The sequence below is a fragment of the Nerophis lumbriciformis genome, linkage group LG37 (genome assembly GCF_033978685.3).
Source record: "Nerophis lumbriciformis linkage group LG37, RoL_Nlum_v2.1, whole genome shotgun sequence".
Taxonomy (NCBI): Eukaryota; Metazoa; Chordata; class Actinopteri; order Syngnathiformes; family Syngnathidae; genus Nerophis; species Nerophis lumbriciformis.
This window is the reverse complement of record NC_084584.2, coordinates 14,433,262-14,447,580: the sequence shown is the minus strand read 5'-3', so window position 1 is coordinate 14,447,580 and position 14,319 is coordinate 14,433,262. Positions and strand designations below refer to the sequence as shown.

The 14,319-nt window shown below is 42.8% G+C and overlaps 1 protein-coding gene across 2 annotated transcripts; it reads left to right on the top strand.

Moving 5' to 3' along the window:
• Window positions 1–515: 515 nt before the first annotated feature.
• Window positions 516–13,737, top strand: LOC133577347 (c-Myc-binding protein-like). 2 transcript variants are annotated; one of them, XM_061931075.1, is made up of 5 exons: window positions 516–616; window positions 802–859; window positions 937–985; window positions 13,432–13,546; window positions 13,619–13,684. In XM_061931075.1, the coding sequence occupies exons 1-5, from the start codon at window positions 602–604 to the stop codon at window positions 13,661–13,663; spliced, it is 282 nt and encodes a 93-aa protein (XP_061787059.1). In that variant the 5' UTR covers window positions 516–601; the 3' UTR covers window positions 13,664–13,684. The 2 variants fall into 2 exon arrangements, with proteins under 2 accessions (XP_061787059.1, XP_072768619.1); XM_072912518.1 differs by having other exon boundaries at window positions 13,432–13,737.
• The last annotated feature ends 582 nt before the right edge of the window (window positions 13,738–14,319 follow it).

The window sequence follows — 14,319 nt, the reverse complement described above, 5'->3', positions numbered from 1 at the left end:
GTTCATACAACAAAAACGAAAATCACTCCGAAGCAGAAACGAAACAAATGACAAAAAAAAGGATGTTTAAAAAAAAAAATTCCAACACCGCAACCGGAAGTCGCTATTAAAAGCTGTTGATGACGGAGTTGTTAGCCTGCGTTTAAAAGATATGATAATAAATACGTTTTTCATTTAAAAAAAATGCAAGTTTCCACACTGCTCTTTTACAACAGTTTTCCGTTTCTGCTGACTAATCATTATATTTGTTGTTTAAAAAAAAAAAAAAAAAGAAATCGAACCGTTTCGGTACTGAAAATGACGAACTGTATTTCAAAATAAAATCCAAATAACACTTTTTTTGTTTTCATAATAAGCTAATTCAGTGACCAAAGTGCGTCATATTGTTGACAAACAAACATCTCCGAACTTGACACAATGCAACAACTTTTTTTTTTTTTTTAATCCCCGACTGTTATTTTAACAGAAAACCTGTTGCCATGGCACCGAGCCCATCACGACCGGTTGTGGTTGTGTAAAGCAGGATTCAGGACTGTTTGTTTTTCCTTCCATATCGTCACATTTTCCGTTCGGAAAAAAAAGTGAACTTAAAACTTTTTCCATGGATCATAACAAGGTAAGATTGTTTTCTAGGCGGGATATTTCTTTTAATTTAGTTACATACACAAAAAGAAAAAAAATGCATAGCAACGCACAGCTTACAGAAACAAACTGAGTGGCATCTTCTGCACTTCAACTTTGCCTGTTAATAATTTAATGTACACTTAATAATACAGCAAATGTGTTTTTCTTTATATTTAGAGAAAACAGTTTAGGAGATATCTTCACCACTCAGGGGTCATTAACTCCCTAACAAGCGGTAAGTAACGTGCGAGGACAAAGTCTCGCATTTCTGTTTTTTCATGGATCCACCTGTACTGTCGTGTCATTTTGCAGCATTGGTGGCACTTTATGAGGAGAGCGATAAACCAGACGACGCAATGAAGTATCCTTTCGCTGGCGATGGCTTATAAGACATTTGTTTTTGATTAAGTGCAACACTGGCGCCACAGGAAACTGAAATGCTAATTGTTAATTGTTTCAATTGAAATATAAAGGATGCATTTTTTAAGAGTTTTTACAAAATATATATATATATATATCATACTTGCCAACCTTGAGACCTCCGATTTCGGGAGGTGGGGGGAGGGGGGTGGGGGTGAGCGTGGTCGGGGTGGGACGGGGGCGTGGTTGGGGGCGTGGCTAAAAGGGGAGGAGTATATTTACAGCTAGAATTCACCAAGTCAAGTATTTCATATATATATATATACACAGGTAAAAGCCAGTAAATTAGAACATTTTGAAAAACTTGATTTATTTCAGTAATTGCATTCAAAAGGTGTAACTTGTACATTATATTTATTCATTGCACACAGACTGATGCATTCAAATGTTTATTTCATTTAATTTTGATGATTTGAAGTGGCAACAAATGAAAATCCAAAATTCCGTGTGTCACAAAATTAGAATATTACTTAAGGCTAGTACAAAAAAGGGATTTTTAGAAATGTTGGCCAACTGAAAAGTATGAAAATGACAAATATGAGCATGTACAATACTCAATACTTGGTTGGAGCTCCTTTTGCCTCAATTACTGCGTTAATGCGGCGTGGCATGGAGTCGATGAGTTTCTGGCACTGCTCAGGTGTTATGAGAGCCCAGGTTGCTCTGATAGTGGCCTTCAACTCTTCTGCGTTTTTGGGTCTGGCATTCTGCATCTTCCTTTTCACAATACCCCACAGATTTTCTATGGGGCTAAGGTCAGGGGAGTTGGCGGGCCAATTTAGAACAGAAATACCATGGTCCGTAAACCAGGCACGGGTAGATTTTGCGCTGTGTGCAGGCGCCAAGTCCTGTTGGAACTTGAAATCTCCATCTCCATAGAGCAGGTCAGCAGCAGGAAGCATGAAGTGCTCTAAAACTTGCTGGTAGACGGCTGCGTTGACCCTGGATCTCAGGAAACAGAGTGGACCGACACCAGCAGATGACATGGCAACCCAAACCATCACTGATGGTGGAAACTTTACACTAGACTTCAGGCAACGTGGATCCTGTGCCTCTCCTGTCTTCCTCCAGACTCTGGGACCTCGATTTCTTCGATTGCCTGAAGTCTAGTGTAAAGTTTCCACCATCAGTGATGGTTTGGGGTGCCATGTCATCTGCTGGTGTCGGTCCACTCTGTTTCCTGAGATCCAGGGTCAACGCAGCCGTCTACCAGCAAGTTTTAGAGCACTTCATGCTTCCTGCTGCTGACCTGCTCTATGGAGATGGAGATTTCAAGTTCCAACAGGACTTGGCGCCTGCACACAGCGCAAAATCTACCCGTGCCTGGTTTACGGACCATGGTATTTCTGTTCTAAATTGGCCCGCCAACTCCCCTGACCTTAGCCCCATAGAAAATCTGTGGGGTATTGTGAAAAGGAAGATGCAGAATGCCAGACCCAAAAACGCAGAAGAGTTGAAGGCCACTATCAGAGCAACCTGGGCTCTCATAACACCTGAGCAGTGCCAGAAACTCATCGACTCCATGCCACGCCGCATTAACGCAGTAATTGAGGCAAAAGGAGCTCCAACCAAGTATTGAGTATTGTACATGCTCATATTTTTCATTTTCATACTTTTCAGTTGGCCAACATTTCTAAAAATCCCTTTTTTGTATTAGCCTTAAGTAATATTCTAATTTTGTGACACACGGAATTTTGGATTTTCATTTGTTGCCACTTCAAATCATCAAAATTAAATGAAATAAACATTTGAATGCATCAGTCTGTGTGCAATGAATAAATATAATGTACAAGTTACACCTTTTGAATGCAATTACTGAAATAAATCAAGTTTTTCAAAATATTCTAATTTACTGGCTTTTACCTGTATATATATATATATATATATATATATATATATATATATATATATATATATATATATATATATATATATATATATATATATATATATATATATATATATATATATATATATATGTATGTATCGAGGTATCGAGCACTATTTTTTGGATATCCTTATTAAGACATATATATATATATATATATATATATATATATATATATATATATATATATATATATATATATATATATATATAAGAAATACTTGACGTTCAGTGAATTCTAGCTATTTATATATATATATATATAAAATAAATACTTGAATTTCAGTGTTCATTTATTTACACATATACACACACATAACACTCATCTACTCATTGTTGAGTTAAGGGTTGAATTGTCCATCCTTGTTCTATTCTCTGTCACTATTTTTTGAACCATGCTGAACACCCGGTCTCTGATGAGGCATTGATGTGTGGCACGCACAAAAGTGCTTTCATCAAATGCACTAGATGGCAGTATTGTCCTGTTTAAGAGTGTCACAACATTGCTGTTTACGGCAGACGAACTGCTTTACGGTATACAAAAAAGTGACTGCTGTTGTTGTGTGTTGTTGCCACGCTGGGAGGACGTTAATGAAACTGCCTAACAATAAACCCACATAAGAAACCAAGAACTCGCCCTCCATCATTCTATAGTTATAACGTGATTGGGCAGGTACGCTTTTTTATATTGTGGAGGACCTGAGTCCGCCTGAATTTCGGGGAGATTTTCGGGAGAAAATTTGTCCCGGGAGGTTTTCGGGAGAGGCGCTGAATTTCGGGAGTCTCCCGGAAAATCCGGGAGGGTTGGCAAGTATGATATATATTCAAAAATATATATCAAAATGGCCCGTGCATACTTAGATTTGTCAAACTCAAGACCCGAGAGCCAGATCTGGCCCACCACGTCCTTCAAGTGTACCGTCACATTCTCTAAGTGGCCAGAATATCCTTTAAATGGCCCTCTCCATCCTTTAAGTGGCCCGTCATGTCATTTAAGTGGCCCCCTGCATCATTTAATGAGGCTTGCCACAAATTTATGGTGGCCCGCCAGATTATTTTAGTGGCCCTCTATATCCTTTAAGTGGCCCACCGCATTCTTTAAGTTGCCCGCCACATCATTTAATGTAGCCCTCTATATCCTTTAAGTGGCTCACCACATTCTTTAAGTGGCCGGCCATGTCCCTTAAGTGGCCCACCACGTCACTTAATTGGCCTGCCACTTCATTTAAGGAGCTCTCCACATCATTTAGGTGTCCCTCTACATCCATGCTTAAAGTGGCCTGCAATGTCACTTAAGTAGCCAATCGCCATCATTTTAAGTGGCCCTCCAAATATTTTGTGGCCTACCGCATTCCTTAAGTTGCCCGCAACATCATTTAAAGTGGCCCTCTATATCCTTTAAGTGGCCCACCGCATCATTTAATGAGGCTTGCCACAAATTTATTGTGGCCCGCCACAATATTTTAGTGGCCCTCTATATCCCTTAAGTTGCCCGCCACATCATTTAAAGTGGCCCTCTATATCCTTTAAGTGGCCCGCCACATTCTTTAAGTTGCCCGCCGCATCATTTAACGAGGCTTGCCACAAATTTATTGTGGCCCGCCACATTATTTTAGTTGCCGTCTATATCCCTTAAGTGGCCCACCGCATTCTTTAAGTTGCCCGCCACGTTTTTTAACTTGGCCCTCTATATCCTTTAAGTGGCCCACCGCGTCATTTAATGAGGCTTGCCACAAATTTATCGTGGCTCGCCACATTATTTTAGTGGCCGTCTATATCCCTTAAGTGGCCCACCGCATTTTTTAAGTTGCCCGCCACATCATTTAATGTGACCCTCTATATCCTTTAAGTGGCCCGCCACATTCTTTAAGTGGCCCGCCGCATCATTTAATGAGGCTTTCCACAAATGTATCCTGGCCCGCCACATTACTTTAGTGGCCCTCTATATCCTTTAAGTGGCTCACCACATTCTTTAAGTGGCCGACCATGTCCCTTAAGTGGCCGGCCATGTCCCTTAAGTGGCCCACCACGTCACTTAATTGGCCTGCCACTTAATTTAAGGAGCTCTCTACATCATTTAGGTGTCCCTCTACATCCACGTTTAAAGTGGCCTACAATGTCACTTAAGTAGCTAATCGGCATCATTTTAAGTGGCCCTCCAAACATTTTGTGGCCCACCGCATTCCTTAAGTTGCCCGCCACATCATTTAAAGTGGCCCTCTATATCCTTTAAGTGGCCCGCCACATTCTTTAAGTGGCCCACCGATTCATTTAATGAGGCTTGCCACAAATTTATTGTGGCCCGCCACATCATTTTAGTGGCCGTCTATATCCCTTAAGTGGCCCACTGCATTCTTTAAGTTGCCCGCCACATTTTTTAAGGTGGCCCTCTATATCCTTTAAGTGGCCCGCCGCCTCATTTAATGAGGCTTGCCACATTATTTTAGTGGCCCTCTATATCCCTTAAGTGGCCCACCGCATTCTTTAAGTTGCCCGCCACATCATTTAATGTGGCCCTCTATATCCTTTAAGTGGCTCACCACATTCTTTAAGTGGCCGGCCATGTCCCTTAAGTGGCCCACCAGGTCACTTAATTGGCCTGCCACTTAATTTAAGGAGCTCTCTACATCATTTAGGTGTCCCTCTACATCCACGTTTAAAGTGGCCTACAATGTCACTTAAGTAGCTAATCGGCATCATTTTAAGTGGCCCTCCAAACATTTTGTGGCCCACCGCATTCCTTAAGTTGCCCGCCACATCATTTAAAGTGGCCCTCTATATCCTTTAAGTGGCCCGCCACATTCTTTAAGTGGCCCACCGATTCATTTAATGAGGCTTGCCACAAATTTATTGTGGCCCGCCACATCATTTTAGTGGCCGTCTATATCCCTTAAGTGGCCCACTGCATTCTTTAAGTTGCCCGCCACATTTTTTAAGGTGGCCCTCTATATCCTTTAAGTGGCCCGCCGCCTCATTTAATGAGGCTTGCCACATTATTTTAGTGGCCCTCTATATCCCTTAAGTGGCCCACCGCATTCTTTAAGTTGCCCGCCACATCATTTAATGTGGCCCTCTATATCCTTTAAGTGGCTCACCACATTCTTTAAGTGGCCGGCCATGTCCCTTAAGTGGCCCACCAGGTCACTTAATTGGCCTGCCACTTAATATAAAAGGCCCTCCAAATATTTAAAGTGTCCCTCCATGTCCCTTAAGTGACTCAACCCATTCTTTAAGTGGCCCACCACTTCATTTTAATTGGCCTGCCACATCATTTAAGTAGCCCGTCACATATTTAAGTAGCTCTCCACATCCTTAAGTGGCCCGCCACGTTTAAAATGACCTACCACATAATTTATTGTGGCCTGCCATCTCATTTACGTAGCCCATCACATCATTTAAGGTGGCCCTCCAAATATTTTAAGTGTCCCTCTGTAGCGGTAAAGTCCTATACTATTACTGCTACTGGTTGCCGAATATAACCGAAGCTAGTTTAGACGTGTGCAGCTGGCTAATAATTGATGTCCAGAATTGTGTCCATGTTTAACACACATATTTATTAATATACAGTCACGTAAATCAAACTCACTTGGTAACAAAAACGGAAAATAAACGGGAACAAACAAATCATAGCCTGGCACAGTCAAAAACTGTTGCGCCTCCACTCAGCAACACCTGAGCAAGATCCCAGCCCCTCCCTAAGTAGACTGGCACTTGGCCTTGAGCCAACCCCTTTAATGACGTCATACATTTGACGGACAGAAACAGTAAATGGCTCTAACACACCAGCCCCTAATTGCTACTGGCGTGATGAACAGAGCAATTTAATTAAAAATAAATACATACAAATAGAGCCATAACACCAAAACAAAACCCTTTTTTTGGGGGGGTTTTCATGTTCCCTTTTGAAATAATGCAAATATTTTAGTCCATACCTTCACAAAGAAGGCATATCTTTGTTATTGGTCTTTCGTTTTTCATTTGTCCACTTTTGTCGCTCTTGTAGCAACGGTAAATACTCGCGAATACACCTTTTCCAAAAAAGGTCAGCGATATAGACTCTGCCTCCATCTTCTCTTTGAGTACAGATCCTTTTTTCTTTCTGCTTCCAAACTTTGAGTCTTGCCTTTTCCATTTCACTATTTTCCTTCTCCTCGTGTTGCTGCTGGAGAAGTGTTTGCTCCAAGCCTCTTTGTCTTTCTAGCTCTAGAGCTCTCTCTCTGGCCAGAGCTTGCTCTCGCTCTTCCTGCTTTTTGGCCAAACCATGTTCTCTCCTGCCTCTCCTTTTCCAAAGCAAGTTTTTTCTCCCACTGCAAAGCTTTTCTTGCTCCTCTTTTTCAATGCGGAAGCTTTGAGTCCACTCATAGGACTTTTGGGCTGATCGTGTTCCGCCAATGCTCTGGTTGATAAGCGGTTCCTCCCACCTGTTAACGATGGTGTGGTTAACAGTAACTGTGGGGCTCCCATTATGCTGGTTGTTGCCTTGTATTGGCCCATTAATTACCCACCCCAGTAGGGTTCTGACAGCATAGGGTCCGTCTCCGTGGCTGTTAATCACCTCCCATGGTTCCATTAACTTGGAGGCGTTGGTACCAATTAACAGATCCACGTTGGCAGTTAGTCGAGGGATTTTGATGCCTTTGAGGTAAGGCCACTTATCTAGCTCTGCTTCACTGATCAGATGGTTAGTACCCACAGGCATCTGCCTTTGAGTGAACACATCAGGAAGCTCAAAAAACTTACTGCCAGCAAGATTAGAGATTTTCAGGCCATTTACAACACTGCTAGGGGTCGCCTTACTGTGCCCCATGGTGCGCAAGTGGACTCTTGTTCTTCGGCCTTCTGTATTCAGCCTGTTCAGTAGCTGTTCAGAACAGAAGGTCCCTGTGCTTCCTGGATCTAGGAAAGCGTATGTCTGGACTATCTTGCTGCCCTTTGAGCACTTCACTTGAACGGGCAGGATAGGTAAAATTCCATAGTTGCCAGCCCCTGTATGGCCACAAGTTGAAGATGTAGTGCAAATCTTTGCTTCTATTTTTGGCAGATGGCTATTTCCTCCACTTTCCAGATGCCTCCTGTGAATATGTAACACTTCGGGATGTGTCTTGTTGCAGTAAGAGCAAGTGATGCGCCTGTCGCAACTCTTGCTCAGGTGCCCTGTGCACAGGCAACCAAAACACAGGCCTTTTTCTTTTAAAAAGTCAAGCTTTTCCCTGTGCGCCTTCTTTCCCAGCATTGGACAGTGCTCCAATGCATGTTCTCTTTTACAATACAGACAGGAAATAGAGTTTGTCTTGGAGAAGTAGATGCCTCTGTTAACAAACTTATCCAGGTGTGGATCCGATTTAGGTTCAGTGGCAACTGCCACCTGAGTTGCGAAACTGCTTCTTCTGAACTGTGATTTTCTTTGATGCATAGGCTTGGGTTTGGTTATTGTTTTATTTTGAGGAATGTCCTGAATGTCACCAAAGACAGGATCTGAAGCAATTCTGACCTGCTGTTCAATAAATTTCACAATGTCTATGAAACAAGCACGTCGCTTTTGTGTGTCAACAATGTCAGCTGCTTTGGCTCTCCACTGGTCCCTTAATTTGTAAGGAAGCTTTTGTATGAGCATCTTCATGCTAGCTGGAATATTGAGCTCGTCCAAGTATTGCAGCTCTTCCATCGCATTGGAGCATTCTCGCAAGTAGAGTGCAAAAGCTTGGAGATTTTTTACATCCTCAGATTTGATGTTTGGCCAAACCATGAATTTGTCCAGGTAGGCTGCTGTTATTTTTGAAGGATTTCCGAAGTGTTCCCTTAGTAGGCGTTTTGCTGTAGCATAGCCTCTCTCTGTAGGCATATAGAGGCAACTGCGCACCAAATCTCTCGGCTGTCCTTTGGTAAACTGCTCCAGATAATATAAGCAGTCACCACAATCATTGGTTTTTGCCTCTACACAATGCTCAAATGCTTTTATGAAAGCCTGAAACTGCAATGGGTCACCTTCAAAAACCGGAATGTGTCTGTGTGGAAGTAATTGGGAGGTTTGTGCTTGAACCAGGAGTGCCATCATTTCATTTTGCCTTTGTAATACAGTGTGGAATTCACCAGGTATTGTGTTATTGCCTTGAAATGATTGAGCTGCTTGAGGTAAACGGTGCCTTGATTGGTTTTCCACAGGATCCAAAGTTGATGAGCAAAGTGGTTTGTTTGGTTGAGGGTGTGAATGAACCTTGTTTGGGGCATTCTTGGCTGTGTGAAGCTCTGAAGGAGGAGCTTTAACAGACTGATGAAGTTGTTGTACAGGCACTTTTCTCAGTTTTGTCTCTTGTCTATAATAGGACTCCATTCCATCAGACTTTTTGCTCGTGCCAGAAACACTGGCTTCCTGGAGGACAGACAATTTAGCATTGTGGGATGCTATTTGAGCATCCAACTCCATTTGCTCCTTTTTCCTCCTTATGGCCTCTGCTTGTTCCTCCTGTTCCCTCTTTAGAGCTGCTGCCTGCTCATCTTGTCTCCTCTTTAGAGCTGCTGCCTGCGCCTCCAATGCATGAATGTCTTTTAGAGCAATAGCACGGGCAATAAGTGCTGCCTTATCTGCCTCTGCTATTATGCGAGCAGAAGAAGTGGAAGACCTTTTGCTTTTGTTTGAGGATACGGAATTATTGAGCTTTGATAAGACATTGGATTGCACATTTGAAATGCTGTCGTGGGGTTGTACACTTTCATTTTCAACACCATCAACAGCAGAACCATCATTTATAACTTCATCATCATCATCATTGTCATCATCATCATTTTGAGAATACATCAACCTGTCAACCTTGTCAATAAAACCATCAAAATTCAACATTTTTGCTTTGTACCATGTCTCATGTTTAGTACACTCATCATCTGGTAACAGAGACAACAAAGTTTTGTGCACTTTTCTGGTTTCATGATAAAAACCCATAAACCTGCTAAATTCCTCCCTTAGCTCATGTGAACGTGTTTCGTCATTTAACAGGGCAATGACCCCCTCTTTCAGCGTTGATAGTCTTTGCAACTTTGCTTTTCTTTCCCCCTGCAAACTTTCAATTTTGTGACCTAGAGCTTTGGGTGTCATTTTTACCACACGTTTTTTCCCTTCAACCCCTTGCCCAACATTGTCACGTTCAGCCACATTGTCCTCCTGTGGCTGTTTATGTTCGTCAGCGCACATCTGTGCTCCCTCCTCCTCCATTTGGAAAAGTCAAAGTTTTTCAACCCGCGCACAAGTCAAGTCAAATAGTCACCAATGCATTGGATTTTTTCAATATTTGTGTGCACACATTTTAATAATGGCCGTTTTGCTTTTGTTTATGTCGGCGCGCCGCTAAAACATACCACACAGGTGTAGGACGGGCTCAACGCTGCTCCACGTCCTCCTCCACGCACTGCACGCACGCGCGCTGCTTGGCTCGGTGGGATGATCTGCTGCTGCTGCTGGCTGCTGTCCCCAATGAGCGACCCTGTAGCTCTCCAGTGGGACTCGTAGCTGTCGATGCAGAGCTTGATTGCAGAAGGTCTCCGCCGCTTCGCCGATCCGTTTCCTCCGCCGCCGATCACCAAACAAACGCTGACAGCGGCCCGTGCGTTCCTCTTCCAAAACGAGCCTCGTAGCTTGTTGCTTCCTAATAAACAACTCGCGTTCCGATGAGGCAGTTTTTGACTAAGTGTAGCGGTAAAGTCCTATACTATTACTGCTACTGGTTGCCGAATATAACCGAAGCTAGTTTAGACGTGTGCAGCTGGCTAATAATTGATGTCCAGAATTGTGTCCATGTTTAACACACATATTTATTAATATACAGTCACGTAAATCAAACTCACTTGGTAACAAAAACGGAAAATAAACGGGAACAAACAAATCATAGCCTGGCACAGTCAAAAACTGTTGCGCCTCCACTCAGCAACACCTGAGCAAGATCCCAGCCCCTCCCTAAGTAGACTGGCACTTGGCCTTGAGCCAACCCCTTTAATGACGTCATACATTTGACGGACAGAAACAGTAAATGGCTCTAACACCCTCCATGTCCCTTAAGTGACCCACCAAATTCTTTAAGTGGCCCACTACTTCATTTTATTTGGCCTGCCACATCATTTATGTAGCCTGTCACATATTTAAGTAGCTCTCCACATCATTAAAGTGACCCTCCACATCCTCTAAGTGGCCCGCCACATTTAAAATGACCTACCACGTCATTTAATGTGGCCTGCCATCTCATTTACGTAGCCCATCACATTATTTAATGTGGCCCTCCAAATATTTTAAGTATCCCTCCATGTCCCTTAAGTGACCCACCACATTCTTAAAGTGGCCCGCCACTTCATTTTAATTGGCCTGCCACGTCATTTAAGTAGCCCATCACATATTTAAGTAGCTCTCCACATCATTTAAGTGACCCTCCACATCCTCTAAGTGGCCCGCCACATTTAAAATGACCTACCACGTCATTTAAGTGGCCTGCCATCTCATTTACGTAGCCCATCACATCATTTAAGGTGGCCCTCCAAATATTTTAAGTGTCCAACCATGTCCCTTAAGTGACACACCACATTCTTTAAGTGGCCCGCCACTTCATTTTAATTGGCCTGCCACATCATTTAAGTAGCCCGTCACATATTTAAGTAGCTCTCAACATCATTTAAGTGACCCTCCACATCCTCTAAGTGGCCCGCCACTTTTAAAATTGCCTACCACGTCATTTAAAGTGGCCTGCCATGTCATTTACGTAGCCCATCACATCATTTAAGGTGGCCCTCCAAATATTTTAAGTGTCCCTCCATGTCCCTTAAGTGACCCACTACATTCTTTAAGTGGCCTGCCACATCATATTATCTGGCCTGCCACGTCATTTAAGTAGCCTGTCACATATTTAAGTAGCTCTCCACATCATTAAAGTGTTCCTCCACATCCTCTAAGTTGCCCGCCACATTTAAAATGACCTACCACATAATTTATTGTGGCCTGCCATGTCATTTACGTAGCCCTTCACATCAATTAAAGTGGCCCTGCAAATATTTTAAGTGTCCCTCCATGTTCCTTAAGTGACCCACCAAATTCTTTAAGTGGCCCGCCACATCAGCCCATCACATATTTAAGTAGCTCTCCACATCATTTAAGTGACCCTCCACCTCCTTAAGTGGCCCGCCACGTTTAAAATGACCTACAACATCATTTAAAGTGGCCTGCCATGTCATTTACGTAGCCCATCACATCATTTAAGGTGGCCCTCCAAATATTTTAAGTGTCCCTCTATGTCCCTTAAGTGACCCACCACATTCTTTAAGTGGCCCACCACTTCATTATAATTGGCCTGCCACATCATTTAAGTCGCCCGTCACATATTTAAGTAGCTCTCCACATCATTTAAGTGTCCCTCCTCATCCTCTAAGTGGCCCGCCACGTTTAAAATGACCTACAACATCAATTATTGTGGCCTGCCATATAATTTACGGAGCCCATCACATCATTTAAGGTGGCCCTCCAAATATTTTAAGTGTCCCTCCATGTCCCTTAAGTGACCCACCACATTCTTTAAGTGGCCCGCCACATCATTTTAATTGGCCTGCCACATCATTTAAGTAGCCCGTCACATATTTAAGTAGCTCTCCACATCATTTAAGTGACCCTCCACATCCTTTAAGTGGCCCGCCACATTTAAAATTACCTACCACATCATTTATTGTGGCCTGCTATGTCATTTAAACTTGCCCGCCATATTTAAAATGGCCTGCCACTTCATTTAAGTAGCCCGTCACATATTTAAGTAGCTGTCTACATCATTTAGGTGTCCCTCTACATCCTTTTTGTGGCCCGCCACATTTAATGTCACTTAAGTAGCCAATCACATAATTTTAAGTGGCCCTCCAAATATTTGAAGTGTCCCTCCATGTCCCTTAAGTGACCCACCACATTCTTTAAGTGGCCTGCCACATCATTTAAGTAGCCCGTCACATATTTAAGTAGCTCTCCACATCATTAAAGTGTCCCTCCTCATCCTCTAAGTGGCCCGCCACATTTAAAATGACCTACCACATAATTTATTGTGGCCTGCCATGTCATTTACGTAGCCCATCACATCATTTAAGGTGGCCCTCCAAATATTTTAAGTGTACCTCTATGTCCCTTAAGTGACCCACTAAATTCTTTAAGTGGCCCGCCACATCATTTTAATTGGCCTGCCATATCATTTAAGTAGCCCGTCACATACAGTATGTATTTAAGTAGCTCTCCACATCATTAAAGTGTCCCTCCACATCCTCTAAGTGGCCCGCCACATTTAAAATGACCTACCACGTCATTTATAGTGGCCTACCATATCATTTACGTGGCCCTCCACAAATATTTAAAGTGTCCCTTCATGTCCCACCACATTCTTTAAGTGTCCCGCCACATCACTAGTTAGACACCCCTGGTCTGTGGCTCTCAGGGGAAAAAAGTTTGGATGCCCCCGTTTTAGACTGCATGAAAGTCCTGAACTTGGGTCCAGTTTCGTGACGAATCACCTGAGCGCACAGCTTTCTGAGGCGCTGAGTTCGGAAAAAACCGAGCTGCAACGCAGGTGTGAGCGCCTCACGGAGGAGAACAAGGAGCTGAGGAGCAAGGTCCCATCTCCAGCAAAGACTTCCTTCACTCGGTCGATTATGTCATTTAACGGCATGCTTCATTTCTGTCAGCTGTTGCAGTACGAGACGCCACCTGAGGAGAGAGCAGCGGAGTAAAAGCGAGGGGTTGGTTTTTATCTAATTGGTCTGTGAATATTTGCATTAAACTTTCATGAAATGTCAATAATGAGATGAGGATTATATTTTGGGGCTGATCCGGATCATTTTCTACCATGTTTAAAGGCAGCACTTCCTCCTCCCACAGAGACAAACAGAGTGGATGATTGACAAGAGGGTTCACTTTGAGTAATTAATTTCGCTATAAAATACGCATGCCCAGGTGCTGAAAAGGATGCAAAGAGTGAACCCTCTTAGAGCCAGTTTGAAAGAGAAAAACAATTAAATGTATCCTTTGATTACCTCCACCAGGTTATGTACCCACTAAGGTTTGTTTGTTAGTTAGCATCATAGCTCACAATATTACATTTAAAAGCTGAACTTCTCTGTGTGTGTATGCGAGGTGGCCGCCCCCTCCCACAGAGACAAAGAGAGTGGATGATTGACAAGAGGGTTCACTTTGTGTAATTAATTTCGCTATAGAATGTGCTGAAACGGATGCAAAGAGTGAACCCTCTTACAGCCAGTTTGAAAGCGTCAAACAAAAACAACTAAATTTATCTTTTGATTACCTACACCAGGTTATGTACCCACTGGGGTTTGTTTGTTAGTAAGCATCATAGCTCATAATATTACGTTTAAAAGCTGAACTTCTC